The 22,809-nt window shown below is 49.0% G+C and overlaps 1 protein-coding gene across 3 annotated transcripts in view; it reads left to right on the forward strand.

Moving 5' to 3' along the window:
* The first annotated feature begins 1,011 nt into the window (after positions 1-1,011).
* The window catches only part of COPS3 (COP9 signalosome subunit 3), a 35,390-nt gene continuing 13,592 nt past the window's right edge, over positions 1,012-22,809 (forward strand). Inside the window, exons 1-9 of one of the 3 annotated variants that reach the window (XM_036278431.1) lie at positions 1,012-1,127; positions 4,281-4,410; positions 7,122-7,234; positions 7,321-7,370; positions 9,263-9,355; positions 13,489-13,668; positions 16,399-16,539; positions 18,652-18,825; positions 22,191-22,277. In XM_036278431.1, the coding sequence (XP_036134324.1) occupies positions 1,073-1,127; positions 4,281-4,410; positions 7,122-7,234; positions 7,321-7,370; positions 9,263-9,355; positions 13,489-13,668; positions 16,399-16,539; positions 18,652-18,825; positions 22,191-22,277 (1,023 nt within the window). In that variant the 5' untranslated portion in view covers positions 1,012-1,072. Of the gene's footprint in view, positions 1,128-4,280; positions 4,411-7,121; positions 7,235-7,320; positions 7,371-9,197; positions 9,356-13,488; positions 13,669-16,398; positions 16,540-18,651; positions 18,826-22,190; positions 22,278-22,809 lie in introns of those variants that run through there. The other 2 variants (XM_036278432.1, XM_036278433.1) reach the window with 2 other exon arrangements.

A 22,809-nucleotide genomic window follows, 5' to 3' on the forward strand; every position in this document is an offset into this window, starting at 1 on the left:
AGGGCAGAGCTGTCTAGCTGGAAAGGGGCCTGGCCCCTGGCTGTTTTCACAGAGGTGCTTGTCACAACTGAGCTGTTTGCACTGCATAAAGTGTCCTTCTTCACCACACCCCAAGTTGGGGATTCTTTTGGTGTTGAACTGATGCTGTGAGCCTTTGGTTGATCTGTGCTGAGCCCTAAGATGGTACTGAGGTGAGCAAGACCGCAACACAGGTTAAGAGCAAAGGATACCGAATGGATTGTGAAGACAAGTTTCCACAACAGAGAAGAGGCTATCCAAGAAGCCAAGCGCTTCAGGAGTCAAGTGGAGGAATGATAGCTCACTTCCACGCGGGGAAAGCAATTCAGTCAACATACATGTTGAAGGAAAACAAAATCCTATAAGTGTTTTAGGTGGATGAGGTCACTGTAAGCATTTTACCGGAGGGGAAAACAAGCAGAGGCTGGTGGAATCACGCACAAGAAGTCACACAGCCACTAAGTGGCAGGAAAGGGATGTGAATACAGGCATGCTCAGTGGTCCGGTGTATATGCTCTACCACCGCCCAGGAGTGACTGGCCAGGTGTGAAACCGGCGCCGTTTCTAGCAATATCCAGAAAAGATATGCCTACCTGCAGGTTGCCTTTGTTTTCCCCCCCTTATTTATTTTGGAGAGAGAGGAAGGGAGATGGAGAAACATGGATTGGCCGCCTCCTGCGTGCCCCCCACGGGGATGGGGCCAACAATCTGGGCATGTGCCCTGACCCGGAATTGAACCAGAGACCTCTTGGTACAGGGTCATGCTCAACCACTGAGGCACACCAGGCCAGGTTGCCTTTCTTCCTTTGACCACTGTCATTGAATCGTGGCAGGGACCTCACACGGGAACAAAGTGAAGAAGGAAAAGAAGGCGAACTTCTGCCTCTAGCGAGCAGCAAGTCTGTTTCCAAGGAAACAGCACCCGGTTCCCAGGTGGGCGAGATCTCGCGGTGCCTGCTCGGCGGAAGTGACGTTGCGGCTCGCGAGGCCTTCGGGAGCAGCGCGGCCGCCGTTCCCGCGCGAGCTGGCTCCGCGCTCGGGTCGCCGGGGAACCATGGCCTCTGCCCTGGAGCAGTTCGTGAACAGTGTCCGGCAGCTGTCGGCTCAAGGTAAGGCACGGGACCGGCCTGCAGCCCCGGGCGCCGTCGAGCGGCTGGCGGCCGCCCTGGGAGTCCCGAGCCCGGTCTGCGGGGCTGGCGCGCGGTCGGGCGCTTAGGCCGGAGCGGCCGAGCGTGAGCAGCGCTGGCGGCCTCCGTGGCTCCCCCCCGCCTGGCCGTGCGCTCGCAGCTGGGCCGCCTCTCTTCCCTGGGGTCCCCAGGACCCCGCTGCTCCCCCTCCCGTGCCCCCGGCCCGGCCTGTCCTCCCCGGCGCTGCGCTTGACATGTTGGGGGCAGTGACTTCCGCCGGACTCCTTCGCGAGCGCGGGTTGGTGGCCTGGCCTCCTTCGCGGGCGGTGATTGGTGCCCGAGCCCGCCTGTCACCGCAGCGCCCGGGCGGGGCGGGGCCGCGTGCCGGGCTCACCTTGGCCGGCCCTGCGGACGCTGTTTGCCGCGTTAAGCCTTGCACAGTGTCGGGGGCGCTCTCGCTCGGAGGGCTCCATTTTCAGGGGTGCATTGGGGACCCTTAGTACTCTGCCTTTAGCGTTCATGCTGTTTGGTTCATTCATGTTATCGCTCGACAGAGCCCTGGACTCCGAATCAAAGAGATTCGCCGCTGGCTGTGAAGGCCCCTTTCACCATCCTGCGTGTTCATCTGTGAAATAAAAATAACTTCACGGGGTGGTTAGGAATGAACGAGAGAAAGCACTTGAAACAGCCTCTGCCGTGTGGGGTGCAGGAAGGACAGTTAGTACTTGTGAAGGGCCATCCATTGTGAAGTTGCAGGAGCTGCGTGACCTTGGACAAGGCACCTCTGGCCCATGGATCTGCACCTCCCTGTTGTAAGGCTTGGCTCATCTGCTGGGGAGACGTGCATAACGAAGTACTTCTGTCTCGTTTCCCTGGTTTTTGATAGAAATGGGGTTCACAAGTAAGGCATAGACTTGGTATGAATGAAGAAGCCACACCATTCATTTCTTCATGGACAATACAGACACTCAGTGTCTGTTTTCTGGGATGTATCGTGCTTAGAAATTTTGGGCTGGCGTCCTGTCTCGGTCATTTTATGTGCAAGCCACTTAATTGTTTTGGGTCAGTTTTGTCATTTACAGAACATAACTAGGGCTGTTGAGCATCAAGAGGAATCACTTGTCTGAAACAACTTTTAAGTCTCAAATCAGCATTGATTATTTAAGCGGGGAGGGGGGGATAATGGACTGAAATGCTTATTTCTGGGTGTTTCAAATCATTGTAAATGTATTTAGAGTAGTGAGTTGAAAAGGGGGCAGATTATTTAACTGGAAGATGCTGCTTATTTCGTACCTACCAGTGAGACCTTTAATAAAATGATAATTGGTACTTCCCAGTTTAACTTGTATTATTGTCTTGAAAAATGATACCTAATAGATCGTGGGTTTTCTTAATTCTTGTTTTGCAATGCTTGTGATAATAATGGAATATTTCCCTTATTTTTGGTAAAAGATCAAACTTAAAAGTATTATTGTATAGAAGCCCCAGGGATTAAATTATCAAAGTTCCTAGCTACAATCACTTGGATTTTAAGCAGTATATTACTTAAATGTTTTTGAATAACGAAAAAAATTACCCGGCTACCAAATAGAAATAGCTGGTATGGGTAGCTTCAAGTTCAGAATGTAAGAGATATTGAAGGAGGAAATTTAAGAGGTTGATGTCCAAGAGCGTGTGTGTGTATGTGTGTTTGTACCCACTCAGCCCCCACCAGGAAGACAACTAGTGGGGTTTGGGAGTATAGAATGTGGCCATGGTGTCTGTTATTACAATAACCTATTAAAATTGGTGAGTCTGTTTTGGCCCAGCCGGTGTGACTCAGTGGTTGAGCATGGACCCATGCACCAAGAGGTCGCCAGTTCAATTCCCAGCACATGCCCAGGTTGTGGGCCTGATCTCCAGTGAGGGGCATGCAGGAGGCGGCGAACTGATGTTCTCTCTCGATGTTTCTATCTCTCTTCGTCTCCCTCTCTCTCTAAAAATCAATAAAGAAAAAAAATTAAAAATAAAGTACTAATTCGGGCCTAATTAGAGTCTGTATTTTTGTTGTTATAACATTGTGGTGTAAGGGAAAGAAAAAGGGATCTTTTTGCCTGGTTGGCTGCCGAGTAAGCCCTGTATCATGAAGGTGGAGAAAGGGACTCTCTTCACCTAAGTTTATTTTGAACTACTTAATCACTACATTCCAGGTGTTGCAGAGAGGACGGCTATCTAGTCAAGTTAGCCATGGGAAGGGAGGGCAGGTGAGGTTCCAGGGAAGACCCAGGCAGACTGTAGAGCAGAGTATGAGTCAGGTGGTGGAGGACCCGGGGGAAGAAGAGTGAAGGTGGGATCGCTCAGCATGGAGAACAACAGGTGTAGAAGCATCACACTGAGGGAAGATGGAATGTTGATTGAAATTTGAGCTTGGCAGGACCCAAGAGTAGGTGTGAAGGGAAGTAGCAGGACATAAGGTTGGGGGTGGGGCCACAGGACAGGTTACTGGGCCAAGGCATTTGGACTTCTTAAAGCCGTTGGGGTAATTTGATTGAATTTTTCATTAGATCACACAGGTACCAATGTGAAATATGGGCTGGAGGAAAGAATGGACATTGAGAAGATTTATGATGTAGTTTAGATTAGAAATGATAAGGATATGAATTAAGGCTGGGAAGAAAGAGGAATGGATGAGCCCTGGCCGGTGTGGCTAAGCAGATGGAGCATTGGCCTGCGGACCAGAGAGTCTCGGGTTCAGTTCCCACTAGGGGCGTGCACCAAAAAGGAAAAAGAAAAAAGAGGAATGGTTGAGAGACTTAGGAAGTAAAATTAAATAATCTTTGGTGACATTTTGGATACATAGACGGAACCGGGAGTGGTAGTGATGGTATGTGTACATTTCTGGCTTGGGGGACCAGGAAAGGGAATGGAGAAAAAGGAGAAACTTTCAGGGGCCAGAGGTATGTGGGAGGTCTAATTCTGAGACCATGGACAGGGTCATTTTACTTTCTGGCCCTTCTTGGTCCTCATCTGAAATGAGGGAGATATAAGAAATCATCTTTAGGTATTTCTTGCTCTAAGGTATGAAGTCTGGTTATATACTCCCTTTAGCTTGGTTAGTACTGTAACTGAATGTCATAGTGTTATTCTGTTTTCCAGGGCAAATGACTCAGCTTTGTGAACTGATCAACAAGAGCGGGGAGCTCCTTGCAAAGAACTTATCCCATCTGGACACTGTGCTCGGGGCTCTGGATGTACAGGAGCACTCCTTGGGCGTCCTTGCTGTTTTGTAAGGGACATCTTCTTTTATGGTTTTGTGCTTTCTAAAACTGAACACTGTGCCCTTTCTGACTGCATTTTTTTGGTGCAGGAAGTAAGCCATGTAAACAACAGTGAGCTCTTGTGCACAACTGAAGTCATGCTGTGGCAGTTACTCATAGTGGTCACGTGTGCTCAGCACCGCTGATCGTTGCTTATTCTACTTTGTTAGGTTTTAACATTTTTTTTTTTTAAGTCTTATTTATACAAATTTTGAAATTTATTTTAAAAGACAAATGGCATCTCAGTTGTGGCTACTGAATACTTTCACGTATGCAGTCCTCAGATAGTCTCCGTTTTCTAACTTGGAAGGAAAATAAGGACGAGTGATGAGACGGGGCATAGTGACTATGTGGAGTGAAGTCACCAATGCTCAGAAGCAACACTGCTTTGAATTCTCTTCAAACAAGTATAAGCTGTTCGAGACCAAATTAAGTAGACCTTAGTTCACATGGGCTCCTTGTAACTGCGCACTTGGCAGTGGAATTACTTCTCTCTCAATGTTTTAGTATTAGAATTGGGATGTTATGCTTGTCATGACAGCTGTGCTAACGTAAATACACTGAGAAGACCTAAAACCGAGTGTCTGGCTTTACTTGCTCTGGGATTCTTGAGACAAAGGTAGGAGTCAAGAATAAAGTTGAGAGAAGAAACTGTCAGAATGAACGGTCTAGAGCTCTGCTCTGCAGTGCTGTAGCCACGAGCCCCGTAGATGTAAATCTCAGTTCTAGCTGCATTTCAAGTCCTCAGTAGCTCTGCCTAGGGACTGAGGTAACTACTGTGTCGGACAGGGCAGGCATATGACATCTGTGCCATTGCAGAAAGTTCTGGATGCTGCAGGCTGGTGAAGATGTGTACTGTCTGTGTTTGCTTATTAGAAGAAGAGATAGCATGCATGTTTTTTATTCATTGGGGGGTTTTGCTCCCTTTTTTAGCATGCATGTTTTATACACACAAATTCACATGTATATACAGGGGTAGGCAAAAGTAGGTTTACAGTTTTGAGTATGCAAAACAGTGTTTATTCTTATGTTATTTATTATCGTATTATTATTATTAACTTACTTTTGCCCACCCCTGTATATATACATGGAAGCAGCTCCATGCTATCAGGTGCTTCACCAATGTGTGTAAGAGAAAACCTGGAAAGAACATGGGCCTTGTTTCTGAGGGAATATGTCTCCATTGTGAGGGAGGGGCCCTAGCTTCGTGTTTGCATTTATAAACTGGGAGTGACAGCGCCTCACTGACTCACTGTGAGGCCCCGATGAAATTGTCTCAGACACATTTGATCTTTGGACATTGCAGTGGCAGGTGACATAAGTCAGGTCACACTGTTCAGACAAGTGGGAGTGCAGATTGAAAGATTTTGGAGAAATTGTGATTAGGCAAAAATACCCATTTCATTTTTCTTGAAATTAGTTTCAACAGTTTATATTTTTATTAAAAAGCAGTGCTTGAAGTTTACTTGTAAGCAATGCCTAGTGGTGGTAGCTTATATGATTTCTTCCCCCAAAACTATCTCTGACTCCCTCTCAGAGTGTTTATCATGGGAAATTGAAAGGCACCACCTGCCAAGTAACTCAGGATGGAGCATCCAAGTCCTCCCTCTTCCCACACCTTCAGTTCGTCCTGTCCTGTTCACCAGACGGCTTTTCCTCCCAGACGGGCCAGCATCACCTGGCCCTGGCCAGCAGCGTGTCCACTTGAACAGCTGCCAGAACTTCTGCTGGCAGTCCAGGTCTGTTCCTTGTCTCCCCCGGCCTGCCTCCTAGGCAGGGAGCCACGCGGGCTTGGAGACGAGGACAGTCCTCGCCACATTGGAGCGCACAAAGTTTATGTCGAGTTCCGTCCCAAATATTGGGTGACTTGGTAGTTGGCCTCATTAATGGTATTTTATTTTTATTTTTATTTATTTATTTATTTATTTTTATTTTATTTTTTTAATCCTCACCCGAGGACATTTTTCCATTTTTTGTTCAGATAGAGTGGGAGGGAGAGAGAGGACGAGAGAGAGAGAGAGAGAGAGAGAAACATCGATGTGAAGGGACACATCGAGTGGCTGCCACCCGCACGACCAACCAGGGCCGGGGACAAACTGCAACCGAGGTACATGCCCTTAGCGGGAACCGAACCCGGGTCTCTCTGGACCGCAGGCCGACGCTCTAACCGCTGAGCCAAACCGGCCAGGGCAGGTATTTTTCTTTTTAGAAAGCTGTTCTTTTTTAAGTGTCTTTTTCTTTTTTATCCTCATCCGAGGACTTCTTTTCTTTTCTTGTCAGAGCAAGAGAGAGAGAAACATCGACATGAGAGAGGCACATCGAGTGGTTGTCACCCACACGATCCCAACTGGGGCCAGGGACAAACTGCAACCGAGGAACGTGCCCTTAGTGGGAACCGAACCTGGGACTCTCCGGTCCACAGGGCGACGCTCTAACTGCTGAGCCGAACCGGCCAGGGCTAAGCCTCTTTTTCTTAACTTCTTTTTGTATCTATGTTGTGTCTTGATTATGCAAAAAACCAGGTCAGAATCTCATAGACTCTGTTTCTCAAACTTTAAAAACACTGTGACTCATTTAATTCACAGAGCACTGGAGGTAGGATGGACTTCTGGCCTCAGTTGCTTCTGCATTTTCCCCTATAAAATATCAAAGTAAATTGATTTTTTTCTCTCTGTTCCAGATTTGTGAAGTTTTCTATGCCCAGTGTTCCTGACTTCGAAACATTATTCTCACAGGTTCAGCTTTTTATCAGCACTTGTAACGGGGAGCACATTCGCTATGCAACAGACACATGTAAGAGAAATGACATTTGTTACTTTCCATTGAATGGATTTGCCTGCCTAGCCATTTACATTTTAATATTTTGTTATTGTATCTAGTTGCTGGGCTTTGCCATCAGCTAACAAATGCCCTTATGGAAAGAAAACAGGTAAGCTGCATTATGCAAGTATCTACAGTTCTGTCCTAATGTATATCTAAACTACAGTGAGCACTAAGAATCCTAACACTGGGATGTGCATGGTCACTTCAGAACACTCAGAGCCGTTGCTGCGAGGACAGCCCGTCCCTGCCGTGGCGAGGACCCCGTGCAGGGGGAGTCCCTCAGGGAGGCTGCTGCCCGGGTGTGGAACTTCCATTCCAGTGCCCTTATGTGGTGATGTGCTGGGGTTCTGTTAGTTAAAACTGTTTACACTTTTAATTATAACATAAGTTTAACTTGATAAAGAGTTGCAAGAATGATATAAACAATTCCCATATGCCCTTCACCCAGATTCTCCAGATAAAGCATTTACCACAGTATCTTACCCTTTTCCTGAGCCACTGGAACGTACATTGTGATGTGATGCCCCTTGAATGTCTCCTGAAAAACAGGGCATTCTCTGATGTAACCACCATGCAAGATCCATATCAGCAGGTGGCCATTAATACAATTCCTTAGCAAATCTACTGACCTCCTTGGATTGGGCCAGTTGTCTTGCTGATTTCTTTATGACGAAAGACAGCCTCAGTTTGTGGGTTGTGTCACATGGCCGCACAGTTTGTGTTTCCTTCCACCTGGGACAGTTTCTTTAATTTTGTGATACTGACACAAGTTATAATTTGGGTGTGTTTTTTTTATTTGAAATTGAACTGTAACAGTAGTGTTGGAAGGAGACTGAAACAGAAAGAGCCGGTTGGTATTTGGTAGGAGGACTGAAGAACTGGCGGCTGGAAGAGATGGCTAAAAACCATCTCCACACTGTGCTCAAAAAGCCTGTGAAGGTGCTCCGCATTTCAGAGTCCTGCCTCCTGTCCAGACACTGACCGCACCTCACCCGAAACTCGGTCTTGTTATGTATGAGCAGGGTGGGAAACGTGCCATTTATAACTAGTGGTGTTCGTTTCGATGGTAATTTGCTACCAGGTAAGAGATGGTGCTGGAGCATGTTTGCACAGGGTGCCTAGGGCTGCCCTGTGGGAAACGCCAGCATCCCTCAGCCCAGGTATGTTGGCGAATGTTTGCACAGGGTGCCTAGGCTGCCTGTGGGAAACGCCAGCATCCTTCAGCCCAGGTATGTTGGCGAATGTTTGCACAGGGTGCTTAGGCTGCCTGTGGGAAACGCCAGCATCCTTCAGCCCAGGTATGTTGGCGAATGTTTGCACAGGGTGCCTAGGCTGCCTGTGGGAAACGCCAGCATCCTTCAGCCCAGGTATGTTGGCGAATGTTTGCACAGGGTGCCTAGGCTGCCTGTGGGAAACGCCAGCATCCCTCAGCCCAGGTATGTTGGCGAATGTTTGCACAGGGTGCCTAGGCTGCCCTGTGGGAAACGCCAGCATCCCTCAGCCCAGGTATGTTGGCGAATGTTTGCACAGGGTGCCTAGGCTGCCTGTGGGAAACGCCAGCATCCCTCAGCCCAGGTATGTTGGCGAATGTTTGCACAGGGTGCCTAGGGCTGCCTGTGGGAAACGCCAGCATCCCTTGGCCCAGTTACGTTCAAGCACAGGCTCTCATCTGTCGTGAGTGATCTGGAAGTTCTTTGTTTGCTTAGATGTAAATATAATGAGCTGTTGAGGAAGTAACGATGCTTTTGGTTATTTATCTTCATTGTGAAAAAGGGCTTTATGATATAAAACTGGTGCTGAACAACTCTAAATGTCCCAAGAAACAGTGTTAGAAGCATTTTCTGACTGAAGTGGGACAGTCCTGAGAGAGTATGGAGATCTCATGCTGTTACTTAAAGGAACCTGTCAATCAGTGTTATTGTTTATTTGTAAGTGACAACACAAGAGCCAGTGTGCTGCCATCTCTGAGAACTTACTGAAAGGTGTCGTTTCCGACAGCCCCTGCGAGGAATTGGCATCCTTAAGCAAGCCATAGACAAGATGCAGATGAACACAAACCAGCTGACCTCAATCCACGCTGACCTCTGCCAGGTGAGCACCAGACTGAGTCAGGCCGGCGGGTGGCAGGGCAGCCGCAGGTTCGCTCAGCCACGGATTAGACGCTGCAGGTGGTTCGGTGGGGACTGAGCCGTTCCAGCAGTGGAAGCACGTGGCTGCATCTGTAGTGAGGGGACTTTCGGAAGCTGCTAGATAGGCAACCAGCCCTGTAGAAGGGTGCTCAGCTAGCACGCCGCGAGGTGAGAACAGAGTAGTTTATGCTTGTGACATTAAGAAACCCCAAGTTATTTTCTCTTTAAGGGATCTTGGAACCTGAGAATGAACACAGGTAACTTTATACCTTAAAGTGTTGTTCATTTACTTTGTTGTACATGGTTCAGAATCCAGAAGGCAGAGGGAGGGTCTGAATGAAGTCTCCCTGCTGCTCGGCTTCGCGGGCCACATTTCTTGTCTCCAAAGGAAACCAGTGTTGGCAATTTCTTGTTTATCCTTCCAAAGAGGTTTTGTGTATGTACAAGCAAATATGTCTATTTTTTCTCTGTTTTTTTTTTTTTTCAAATCTTTATTGTTGGATGTAAAATGTATTACAGATGTTCCACATTTTTCCCCCGTTGACCCCCTCCTCCCCACTCCCGCCCCCCCTCCCACCTTTTCCCACACTATTGTCTGTGTCCATTGGTTATGCATATAAGTTCTTTGGTTTATTTCTTCCCACCCCCCCAACCCCTTTCCCTTTGAGGTTTGTCAGTCTAGCAATGAATTTGTGCTTCTTAATCCCTTCACCTTTTTCACCCATTCCCCCAACCCCCTTCCCAACTGGCAACCAACAAAATGTTCTCTGTATCTATGAGAATGTTTCTGTTCTTCCTGTTCATTTTGTTTGTAGGTTCCATTGTTGATAGATATGTATTCATTGCCATTTTGTTTGTTCATACATTTTATCTTTTTCTTCAAAAAGACCCTTCATCATTTCATATAATAACGGTTTGGTAGTGATGAACTCCTTTAACTTTTTCTTGTCTGGGAAAGTTTTTTATGTCCATCGATTCTAAATGACAGCTTTGCAGGATAGAGTAATCTTGGTTGTAGGTTCTTGCTTTCCATCACTCTGAATATTTCTTGCCACTCCCTTCTGGCCTGCAAAGTTTCTTTTGAGAAATCAGCTGACAGCCTAAAGGGAACTCCCTTGTAGGTAACTAGCTGCTTTTCTCTTGCTGCTTTTAAGATTCTCTCTTTGTCTTGAACCTTTTGCATTTTGATGATGATGTGTCTTGGTGTGGGCCTCTTGGGGTTCATCTTGTTTGGGACTCTCTGTGCTTCCTGGACTTGTATGTCTGTTTCCTTCAACAAGTTAGGAAAGTTTTCTGCCATTATTGTTTCAAATAGGTTTTCGATTTCTTGTTCTCGCTCTTCTCCTTCGGGCACCCCCAAGATGCGAATGTTGGCACGCTTGAAGTTGTCCCAGAGGCTCCTTACAGTATCCTCATTTTTTTGGATTCTTTTTTCTTTTTGCTGTTCTGATTGGGCATTTTTTGCTTCCTTATATTCCAAATCGATGGTTTGCTCCTTGGATTTACATACTCTATTATTGAAGCTGTGTAAATTATTCTTTATTTTCAGTTAATGCCTCCTTTAATTCTAACTGTGTATCCATGATTTCTAACTGGTCCTTTTTTATGCTCTTGAGGCCCTCCCTAAGTTCACTGAGGTTCTCACTAAGTTCATTGAGCATCCTTATAAGCAGTATTTTGAACTCAGTATCTGTTAGGTTGCTTATCTCCCTTTTGCTTAGTTATTTTCTTGGGGTTTTGTTCTGTTCTTTCATTTGGGACCTGTTTCTTTGTCTCCTCATTTTGGCTGCCTCCCTGTGTTTGTTTCTGTGTATTACTTAATGAGAGGTATGGGGCTCGCTGAGACCCGATGCTGCTCGTTTGAAAGAATTTAGGAAAAACCTGAAGCAGGATCCAAGTCAGGCCAATCCTATGGTTAAGCAAGTGGCAACAGCTTGGGTGGGCTTGAAAGTTGTGTGGGGCAGGGCGGGGGCCTCAGGGAGTCAGCAGGGCGGGGCTACCAGTGTGAGCCAGGTTGCTGGAGTCCCAGATATGGCGACTGTCTGCCGCCCCCGGGAAGGGCTCACCATAGGAACAAAGGCCTCTGACATCACGTTTGGCCCCGAGGAAGCCCCCTCTCCAGCCCTCGCTCCAGTGCCAAACAGCTCAGTTCTTCCCTGTATGTCTCTGGCGCCCCTCGAGCTGCCTCCCCTCCGAGCTTAGAGGGAGAGAGTCCGATAAGTCCGTGCGCGGGCCCTTTAGGGAGCTGCCTGGCGCTCCAGTCACCTCAGCCTCCCTGAGCCTCAGTTTCCGCTGGTTTTCCAGCCAGAAGTTATGGGGATTCTCTTCCTGGCACTGGAACCCTGAGCTGGGCACCTGGTGTGGGACGGGGACCCCTCAGTCCTCAGGAAGGACCTTCCCAGCTGCGGGAGCCTCCTGATTTTTATCCACCACACATGGGTGTGGGAGCAGCCCCTCGCGCCGCCGCCCTTCCTACCAGTCTGGATGTAGCTGCTTTTTTTTTTTTTTTTTTTAGTTCCGTAGTTGTACGACTTCCATTCAGCTTGATTTCAGGCGGTTTTGAATGGTGGTTGTTCTGTAGTTTAGTTGTAACTTTGATGTGGTTGTGGGAGGACGCGATACCGCGTTTAGCTACGCCGCCATCTTGACCGGAAGTCTGTTTTTGTTTTTTAAATCCTCACCGAAAGATAAGGTTTTGTTGATTTTGAAAGAGAGCGTGAGAGGGAAACATCAGTGTGAGAGAGACATGGATCGGCTGCCCACCTGCGTGTGCCCTGAGCGGGCACCAAACCTGCCACCTTTCGGTGTATGGGACGATGCTCCCACCACCTGAGCCACCGGCCAGGGCTCTCTCTTTGCTTATACAGATAGTAACAACCTGTACGAACTCTTAGGTGCCTCGCTTTTTTCCTGCCTAATGTCTGTAGAGGTGGTTCCGTGTCAGTGCTTTGTGCTGCAGAGTGATCCAGTGTGGGTCTAAACTGTCCCTAGAGGGACTGACTTAGATGGTTTCCCTAATGAGTAATATGGTATGTGGATCATTTCAGACACCTGTTCTAGTTTCAGTGAAAGTGTACTTTTTTCCTTTTTCTTTATTTTTTATCTTTTAAGAAACTTGTGACTGAGGTATAAATGCACCCAGTAGGGTGCTCTGGTGGTAAGTGTTCAGCTGGCTCGGGGGCGGAGCCATGTCTGCCCTGGGCCACCAGCCTCCACGTACCCAACAGTGCCACGTGCTTGCCTGTCTGAGTGCACAATTTCTGTACGTAGTTAGTAAAGGATTTAGAAATTTAGAAAGTAAAATTAAAGAGCAAACTTCCATTCTTTACCCTTCTATGCTGACCTGTTTCCGGTCCACTCGCTCAGCAGAGCAGATGGCCTGCTTGTTGGTGCGCGTGAACAGTGCGTGCTGTGCCCAGTGAGCTGGGCTCGATTCCCCTGTGCCATGCTTAAGAGGACGGAGTGGCCCTGGCCGGTTTGGCTCAGTGGTAGAGCATCAGCCCGCGGACCGATGAGTCACGGGTTCAATTCCAGCTAAGGGCATGTACCTTGGTTGCAGTTCTTCCCCGGCCCTGGTCAGGATTGTGTGAAAGGCAACCAGTTGATGTGTCTCTCTCACTCCCACTCTATATAAAAATAGAAGAATATCCTCAGGTGAGGATTAAAAAAAGAAAGAAAGAAAACAAGGTAATATGTTGACATGTAGATTTTTTTTTTTTTTATCCTCACCCGAGGATATTTTTCCATTTTTTGTACAGATAGAGTGGGAGGGAGAGAGAGAAACATCGACGTGAAGGGACACATCGAGAGGCTGCCACCTGCACGACCAACCAGGGCCGGGGACAAACTGCAACCGAAGTACGTGCCCTTAGTGGAAACCGAACCCGGGTCTCTCTGGACCGCAGGCCGACGCTTTAACCGCTGAGCCAAACTGGCCAGGGCGACATGTAGATCTTTTTAATTAATAAATTAAATGTAAGGATGTAAACAAAATGTTTTCTTGAACTTTTTGGAATCTATGAATTTGCTTCATTTGCTAAAGCTTGCCAAAGTATAATTAAAATGACAATTTTTAATACAGGTTTTTTTCCACAGCTTTGTTTGCTGGCAAAATGTTTTAAGCCTGCCCTTCCCTACCTTGATGTGGACATGATGGACATCTGTAAAGAGAATGGAGCCTACGACGCAAAGCACTTTTTATGTTACTATTACTACGGAGGGATGATCTATACTGGGCTGAAGAACTTCGAAAGAGCACTCTACTTCTATGAACAGGTAATCTCAACCCTGTGGGCCCGAGGCTCTCTGGCTCGTGTGACGAAAGACGCTGCGACTGGAGGGATTGCGTTCGGTCTGAGTTTCAGGTGGAGGCTCTTTCAAAGACCGTGTGTCTGTGACCTGTAAGTGGTAGCGACCTGCTCCTTAGGTTGAAGGGCATTACAGAGGAGGGGGGCACTAATGTGTGGGGTTGGACCGGGCTTTGCCACTTCCATGCTGTCATTTGGGTTAAGTCTGGACATCTCTTGACTTTTATAGCTTTCTCTGCATATAGGTAAGAGTTTGAACTGAAGGATCTTTGAAGTGTCTTGTTTTAAAACCATGTGTGGTGTTTATGTTTTCTTTTAGTAAGTAAAATATTCTCATGGTTCAAATTCAAAGGATATGAAGCAATGCACAGGGAAGAATCCTTCCCACCTCTGCGGTGTGACCTGCTGCAGTTTGGTGCAGTGCTCTGGGGCTCCTTGCCTGACAGGTAGATGCCTGCAGGGCGGGCAGAAGCAGGCTCAGCTGGAAGCAGGCAGATGGCTCACTGTTACATTGTTGCTGCTGCTGGTCACTGTGTCTTCACGAGGGCCGGAGCTGCCTCTGCCTCGCCCTGCATGGGCTGATGCTAGTGTTTTAAGGTAAATTTGTCAGGTGTTAATTAGTTCTTATCTTATTCATAGCACATGTTAAAGTAAAATAATAAAGGATATTTTACGCCTTCAGGTTAGTTGCAGTGCTGACATGTAAACACCCATACACACACGCCTGAGCAGGTCTGCCGGGAGCCTGGGGAGGAGGGCCACCCGCAGTGCCGGTGTCACTGGAGGGCATGTCTAGTCCGGTGGAATCTTCAGGACTACACAGTCAAAAATTTCACCTCTTCAGCCCTGGCCGGTTTGGCTCAGCAGTTAGAGCATTGGACCAAAGGGTCGCGGGCCAGATTTCTAGTCAGAGGCATGTACCTTGGTTGCAGGTGGTCCCCTGCCCCGGTGGTGGGGCTCTCTCACATGGTGTTTCTATCTTTCTCCCGCCTACTCCCTCCCTCTCTCCCTCTCTTCACTCTAAAAAGCAATGAAAACATATCCTTGGGTGATGATTTAAAAAAGAAATTTAGTTCTTCAGAAAATTAATAAACACATATTTCATAGCCACTATGAATGTATTGTCATTGTACAGCCCAATATAATAACTGATTAGCATACTGATCTAGAAATATCAAGATGATATGCAATGTACTTAGAAAAATATTTCTATCACAGATAGTTAAAATATTAAAAACAAACGTTTTTTATATTTATAGATAGAAGTCTTTTACCTGAAAATACACTTATTCCCTGATTTACCCTAAGGACAAGATTATCTAATAATAGTGTACTTCATTCCACTGTATTTTGATAATATGCATACAGTTATAGATAGTAGTAATACCTTAATTTCAAAAGGTGATACAGATTTTTTTACCACTTCAAAAAAAATTCCAAAAGAAGGACGCACCTGTTGAAAGATGTTCAGCACAGCACCATGTGAAGCAGAGTGGAAGCATCTTCATCCTCCCACGTGGCACGCAGCCGCCTGGGCGGTGTGCTGGTCCTCGCTGGGACTGCGCCGGCTCTGCCGCCTCCCCGGAGGCATGCTGCGCTGGGGTCGTGGTGCCCGTGTCCGCCCGCGGGTTCTCGTGGCGCCTCTCAGAGACGTCCCCTACCGACTCAGTGGTTTGAGTTTTGATGTAAAATACTGGGCTGATTGGGTGGTTGGTTTTTAGTCCTTCTCAACCTTCACAAGTCCAGGTGAGACAAGGTCAAAAGGCAGCCACAGAACCGGAGAAATACTTACAGATCATGTTTCTGATAAGGAACTTGAATCTAGAATATACAGAGACCTCTTGCAACTCAACAATAAAACACTAAAATTTAAAAACAGGCAAAGGATGTGAGTAGACGTTGCTCCAAGGAAGATGTAGAGATGGCCAATGAGCACATGAATAGATGCTCAGCCTCATTCATCACCAAGGACATGCAAGTCAGAACCACTGTGAGACACCATTTCACACTTTTAGATGACTGTAATGAAGAAGAAACAACAAGTGTTAGTGAGGATGCGGAGAATTTGGATCCCACACAATTGCCAGTGGGATTATAAAATGGGTCAGTCACTTTGGTGCAGGATTGGGACTTCCTCAAGGTGTTAAACGTAGAGTTACCATGTGACACAGCAGTTCCACTAGGAAAATATATCCACGAGAAATGGAGACAGGTGTCCACCCAAAGACATGCTCACAGCATCGCTTCTCGTGGTGGCCAAAGGTAGAGACAGCCCAGGTGCTGTCCCGAGGGGTGAACGGACAAACGCTGTCCGCCACGTGCGGCGTGCTACCCAGCCACAAAGCAGAATGAGGTGCTGGTGCTGCAACACTGAAGGGCCTCCAGACATCTCAGCAGCACAGTCACAGGCCACACGTTTGTGCAGAATAGCCGATCCAGAGAGACGTCCCTGGAATCAGGACTGCCTGGGCTGGGGAGCTGGGGAGACTGCTCGTAGGTGTGCGTTTCCTCATGGCGGAGGAAATGCTCTGGAATGGGCGGTGCTGAGGGGTGCAGCGGGGCTGTTGAGGTGTGTGGATTGTATCTCAGCAGAGATGTTAGGGAAGTAGGACACATTTCTTACGATTAAAGCCATCCGTGGGGCGGACAGTCCCGCCACGGTGTGCTGTCTTCACGTCCACCTCCTTCTCTCGCTCAGGCCGTCACTACCCCCGCCATGGCCGTCAGTCACATCATGTTGGAATCGTACAAAAAGTATATTCTAGTCTCTTTGATACTACTTGGAAAAGTACAACAGCTGCCGAAATACACGTCGCAAATCGTGGGTAGATTCATTAAGGTGAGTTTTTAAAATAAAACTGATTTCTTAAGTCCATAAGGAAATATTATGAAACATAGTTCTGTCATCTTATCTGTAGTGATTTAGTTCTCCCACCAGCTTCAGAGGAGCAGACGTTGTTACGTGCTTGCTGGGACTCTGGGAGCACAATTCTGGCAGGGTCTCGCACTGCAGCACCTGGGCCTCGTGACCACCTGCCTGGGCAGGTGCCTGTTTGCAGACCTTTGCTCTGGATATTATAGCTGCAGATGTTGAAGCTCCGATAGGGCTGATGTGATTGACTGATTTTTGTGAATCCTCACCCAGTGATATTTTTTCGTTGATTTTTTTTTCTTTTTAGGTAGCGTGGAAGTGAGGCAGGGAGAGAGAGAGACAGAAATGTCGATGTGAGAGAGACACGTGGATTGGTTGCTTCCCACGAGACCCTGACCAGGGCCGGTGATAGAACCTGAAACCCAGGTATGTGCCCTTGACTGGGAATCGAACCTGCAACCCTTCAGTCAGTGGGCCGACGCTCTAACCACTGAGCCAAACCGGCCAGGGCAATACGGTTGATATTTTAAAAACTCCTTCATTACAGTTTAATGAAATACTGAAGAAGCAATGCTGGTAATTGAACGTCAGTTTGCCTGCGTGTGGGGAGGTCTTCCTGGGGCTCCCAGTGAAGATCATAGGCTCTTGCTGAACGTGTTTTCACCGAGAACCTGCTCTGGGACCACATTAAAAAAATGAATGAACCCTTTTACAAAGTGGCTTGAAATACATGTTCGTGATATTTAAAAAATGAATAATTCGAAGATGATGAGGTCAGTCATTTTAATAACAATTTTACCCTGTTTGTCCCTATATAAAACTCCAGTTTTAGGGTATCAATTTGAAAGTCTTCCTGGTGCGAAGATTTCTGTGTTGTCTTGATGTGAATAGCCAAGTATCCTTCATCTAAGAGCCCTGTTGTAGTCCTTAGGTGTCTAGGCTGCAGTCACAGACCAGGGGTGTGGTGGAAAGTGGTCAGGAGAGAGCGCATGGCCCTGGCCGGTTTGGCTCAGCTGTTAGAACGTGGGCCTGCGGAGGGAGGGGTCCCAGGTTCCGTTCTGGTCAAGGGCATGTACCTGGGTTGCAGGTTCTATTCCTGTCCCCCAGGGTTCTGCGGGAGGCAACCAATCAGTGTTTCTCTCCCTCCCTTCCACTCCATTTGATGATCAGTGGAAAAAGATCCTCGGGTGAAGATTTAACAGAGAGACCCTATGAAGAAGGACAGGCAGGACAGGGTTAGGTTGCTGTGCTCAGACCATTCTGGAGCCCCATGGCTCCTTCAGGTGGCCCTGCTCTAGAAGGGATGCTTTTATACAGTGGCACAATCCACCCTGGCTGGTGTGGCTCAGCAGTTAGAGATCAGCCTGCGGTCCAGAGAGACCCGGGTTCGGTTCCCGCTAAGGGCATGTACCTCGGTTGCAGTTTGTCCCCGGCCCTGGTTGGGGTCATGTGGGTGGCAGCCACTCGATGTGTCCCTTTCACATCGATGTTTCTCTCTCTCTCTCTCCCTCTGTCCCTCCTGCTCCATCTGAAGATAAATGCAAAAATGTCCTCGGGTGAGGATAAAATAAAATAAAGTGGCACAATCCACAAGCACTGGTAGTTTATTGATGATATAAGTGGTGAAAAGAACACAAACGTCTAGACCTGTAGAAATGCAGGCCCTGAATGTGCTGATGACCACTCCCATTCTTCGGGACTCCTGTGTACTTGACACACAGGATGAGTCGGCTGCCCTGGCACCTGGGAGGTGCGTGTGAGACAGTGGAGAGCTGGGGTGGTGGAAACTCTGCCCCGTTCCCGGAGGGAGAAACGAGCCGCGGACGGGAGGCTGCAGGTGCTCCCCAGGACAGTGCCCTTCGCCTGCAGTGTGGGCGTTTGCTCCGTCCACTAAGGTTCTTTTGACAGTAAATCACTAGTGAATTTTTATCCTTGGTCTTAAGTAGGCATTGGTTGAGCATGTGATTTGCTTGGTAACAATAAAGGTACTGAGTGTGCTCGGAAGACTGCCGTGTCTTCCTTTGCTTCCTACACAGATTTTACTCTAACGTTTCATCTGATTTCCCCCCACACCTTCAGCCGCTTAGCAATGCATACCATGAACTAGCACAAGTGTATTCGACCAATAACCCCTCCGAACTCCGCAACCTGGTGAACAAGCACAGCGAGACGTTCACTCGCGACAACAACATGGGGCTGGTGAAGCAGTGCTTGTCCTCGCTGTACAAGAAGAACATCCAGAGGCTGACCAAGGTGAGCCGCTGCCCTCAGGCCCTCAGGCAGTAATTCACACCTCTTGGTCTTCCCAGGGCTAGAGCAGGGTGTTTGAGAAGAGGAGCAGGTGAGGAGGGGACAGGCGGGAGGTATGACCACTTGGGGAGGCGGAGAAAGGCAGCCCCAGAGGGACTCAGTTCTGCGGGCAGCTGGGGGGTGCACTTGACGCAGCTGTGAGTCCTTATGACCAGCCTCGGGCCGTCCCAGGCTGTGCGGCGTCTGCACAGTCCTCGGACGTGAGTTACATTCAGGCCAGAGCTATGGAAGGTGAGTCAGTGATGCAGCTTCTGTTTTCAAAGTGAAAATAGCCTGATGCTCTTTGGTTGTAGAAATGATAAAGGAAGATGAACCTCTGAGCTAGGAGGCATGTAGTGCAAGGGCTGGGAAGCCCTGAGGGGCAGTCTGCTCACAGCAGGGCGGGGAGCCCAGAGGGCAGAGTGGGGGTGCACTGTTGGGGGGCCCTGGGCCCTGGAAGGAGGCGGGGAAAGGGGTGGGTTTGACAGAGGCCCAGAGAAGCTGGAGGAGACATGGGAGTCGGGCTGGTCGGGGAGGAGGAGGCGAGGAGACCGGCAGGGAACAGGGAGAGGAGCTGCAGGGAATCGGAGCTGGTGAAACGCCGTCTGTGAGGAGAGGACAGGATGTGAAAGCAAGTGAGAGAGACAGCGGCTTCGACCCGGCAGAAAGAGGACCTCAGGGGCTCTGGGATGGCAGCCCTGTTCTCCAGGCATTTCCCGCTTGGTCCTGGTGCCCGCGGGCCCACAGGGAGACCCCTGTCTCCCCGAGAGGGAGCCTTTGAGAAGGAGCACCCTGTTTAAGTAAAGAGTCAATATAATACAAGGGTAAAAGATAGTATATTTCGTAAAAAAACAGATTTGTAACAAAAATAAATAGAACAAGCAAAAAAATGGTAAATTGCAAAATGGTAAATAAAAGTTGGATGCAGAATTAGAACTTAAGAGCTTGAGTGAGGTGCGTCTGTGGAAGTCCTCGCCTCGCCAAAGCAGCCCGTCCGTCCCTGGGAGCGAGCCCTCCTCTGGGATGTTCACTGCCTCTGGGGGTCCTCGTCCACGCAGCCTGCCCTCCCCTGGGATGTTCACTGCCTCTGGGGGTCCTCGTCCACGCAGCCCGCCCTCCCCTGGGATGTTCACTGCCTCTGGGGGTCCTCGTCCACGCAGCCCGCCCTCCCTGGGATGTTCACTGGCCTCTGGGGGTCCTCGTCCACGCAGCCCGCCCTCCCCTGGGATGTTCACTGCCTCTGGGGGTCCTCGTCCACGCAGCCCGCCCTCCCCTGGGATGTTCACTGCCTCTGGGGGTCCTCGTCCACGCAGCCCGCCCTCCCCTGGGATGTTCACTGCCTCTGGGGGTCCTCGTCCACGCAGCCCGCCCTCCCCTGGGATGTTCACTGCCTCTGGGGGTCCTCGTCCACGTAGCCCGCCCTCCTCTGGTAGACGTTCAGGTGGCAGTTCTATTTGTTGTGAAATAAGAACAATGATAGTTCTGTGTATTCAGAAATGTTCACTTTTGAGTTCTCCGTGTTAACTACTTATGTACTTCTTAAAATTAACAGTACTTCTACTGGGTGCTATTCTCCAAACTAAAGATTATGTAGACTTTTGGGGGGGGGGGTCGTTGGTTTATCCAGATTTTCAGGATCAGGGTTTTAACATGTCCTGCTCTAAAAGTGCTGTTATAGCAAAGGGTGCCGGCTCTTCTTAAAGAGCGGGGGGGGGGGGCTCTGCTCATCTGCCCTTGAAAGAGGCCTTTTAGCCCTGGCCAGTTTGGCTCAGCGGTTAGAGCGTCGGCCTGCGGTCTGGAGAGACCCGGGTTCGGTTCCCGCTAAGGGCATGTACCTTGGTTGCAGTTTGTCCCCGGCCCTGGTTGGTCGTGCGGGTGGCAGCCACTCGATGTGTCCCTTTCACATCGATGTTTCCCTCTCTCTCTCTTCCTCTCTCTCCCTCCCACTCTGTCTGTACAAAAAATGGAAAAATGTCCTCGGGTGAGGATAAAAAAAAAAAAAAAAAAAAAAAAAGAAAGAGGCCTTTTAATCACAGCCCAAGCAGACCAGTGATGACACTGCTCTCCTTCTGACCCCCCATTTGTTCACACATTTTAGCTTTGAAATTTGAAGGATTCATATTTATTTAATTTATTTGGTAATAGGTTTACAGTACAGAATCAAAAGATACAGAACTTTTCATCCATTTCATATACTGCAGCCACCCTTTCTCTTTACCCAGAGGCAGCCCTGGCATCAGCTTCTCAGGTTCCCTTAGGACTGTCTCGGCATGTGTGAGAGCCCCCCCTTCCCTCTTTCTCCCTCTTTCCCTCCCTTCCCTCTCCTGCTCTCCCTCCCTCTCCCCCTCCTCCCTCCCCTGCCCTCCCTCCCTCTCCCCCTCCTCCCTCCCCTGCCCTCCCTCCCTCTCCCCCTCCTCCCTGACCCTGGCCCTCCTCCTCTCCCCTACCTCCCTCTCCTGCTCCTCCCTCTCCCCCTCCTACCCTCTCCCACTCCTCCCTCTCCTGCCTCCCTCACTCTCCCCCTCCTCCATCTCCGCCCTCCCTCCCTACCCCCTCTCCCTCTCCCCCCCCCTCTCCTGCCCTCCCTACTCTCCCCTTCCTCCCTTCTCCTGCCCTCCCTCCCTCTCCCCCTCCTCCCTCTCCCCCTCCTCCCTCTCCTGCCCTCTCTCCCTCTCCCCTTCCTCCCTCTCCTGCCCTCCCTCCCTCTCCCCCTCCTCCCTCTCCTGCCCTCCCTCCCTCTCCCCCTCCTCCCTCTCCCCCTCCTCCCTCTCCTGCCCTCCCTCCCTCTCCCCCTCCTCCCTCCCTCTCCCCCTCCTCCCTCTCCCCCCTCCCTCCCTCTCTGTCACACACATTTCTCTCTCTCCGTCACACAGATGTTAGTGTGCACTGTTCTGCACCCATCCTGTTATATATTTAACTATGTACATATCTTGGATTCTTCCAGTTCATAAAAAGTTCTCACTTCTTAATTTTTGTCACAACTGCATAGTAGTCTGTCTGTAGACTTGTGCTTTGCCGTACCTAGCCAGTCCTCTGGATAGGCGTTTGGGTGTCCCAGTGTTGCGAGGTCACAGACGCTGTGTGAGGGCCTTGCCCACATGCCATTCCAGACGCAGGAATGTGTGTAGGGTGCGTTTCAGGGGTCGTTACTCTAGAGAACTGATGACGAGAGCCCCTCGGCCCCTCCACATCAAGTCGTCTTCACAGCAGAACATTATTTTGTGTAGAAGTCGGAAGCAAATTGTCAGTGATTTAGAACTCTGCACATTGGTCAAAATTTCTTTTCTCAGTTGTTTCTGCCTGTGACTAATCCTGCTTCTGAATTGCAGACCTTTCTGACACTGTCATTACAAGACATGGCCAGTCGCGTGCAGCTGTCGGGACCTCAGGAAGCAGAGAAGTACGTCCTGCACATGGTGAGTGTGTCCATTCCCACAGGCTTATTTGGGGTTTTCTCTGTAAAAGTGGAAAATGGTTCGGGGGAGGACGTCCAGAGTCAGCTTTTGTGGACATTTTGGTTTATTTCCTTACGATCTACGGGGTTCTACAGTCATAGCAATCGTGACGATTCACAGGGTGTGTCCTGTTTGTACTCATTGTGTTTTGTTTTGTTTTTATTTTTTTTTATTTATTTATTTTTTTTTAGAGAGGAAGGAAAAGAGAGAGAAACATCGATTTGAGAAACATCAGTCACTGCCTCCTGCACACCCCTACTGGGGATCCAGCCCTCAACCCAGGCCTGTGCCCTGACTCGAACAGGAACCTCTCAGTGATGGGGTGGTGCTCAGTCCACTGAGCCACACCGCCGGCCACTGTCAGTGTTGTGAACATCCCTGAAACCCTTGTGAAGTGTTTCTGATACACAGGGGCACAGAGCAGAGCTGCTCCACGCTCTGACCCCCATAGGGTCTCGAGCGTGTGCCCGTGTGTGGGTCAGGGCCCTGCTGC

The sequence above is a fragment of the Molossus molossus genome, unplaced genomic scaffold (genome assembly GCF_014108415.1).
Source record: "Molossus molossus isolate mMolMol1 unplaced genomic scaffold, mMolMol1.p scaffold_m16_p_28, whole genome shotgun sequence".
Classification (NCBI taxonomy): domain Eukaryota; kingdom Metazoa; phylum Chordata; class Mammalia; order Chiroptera; family Molossidae; genus Molossus; species Molossus molossus.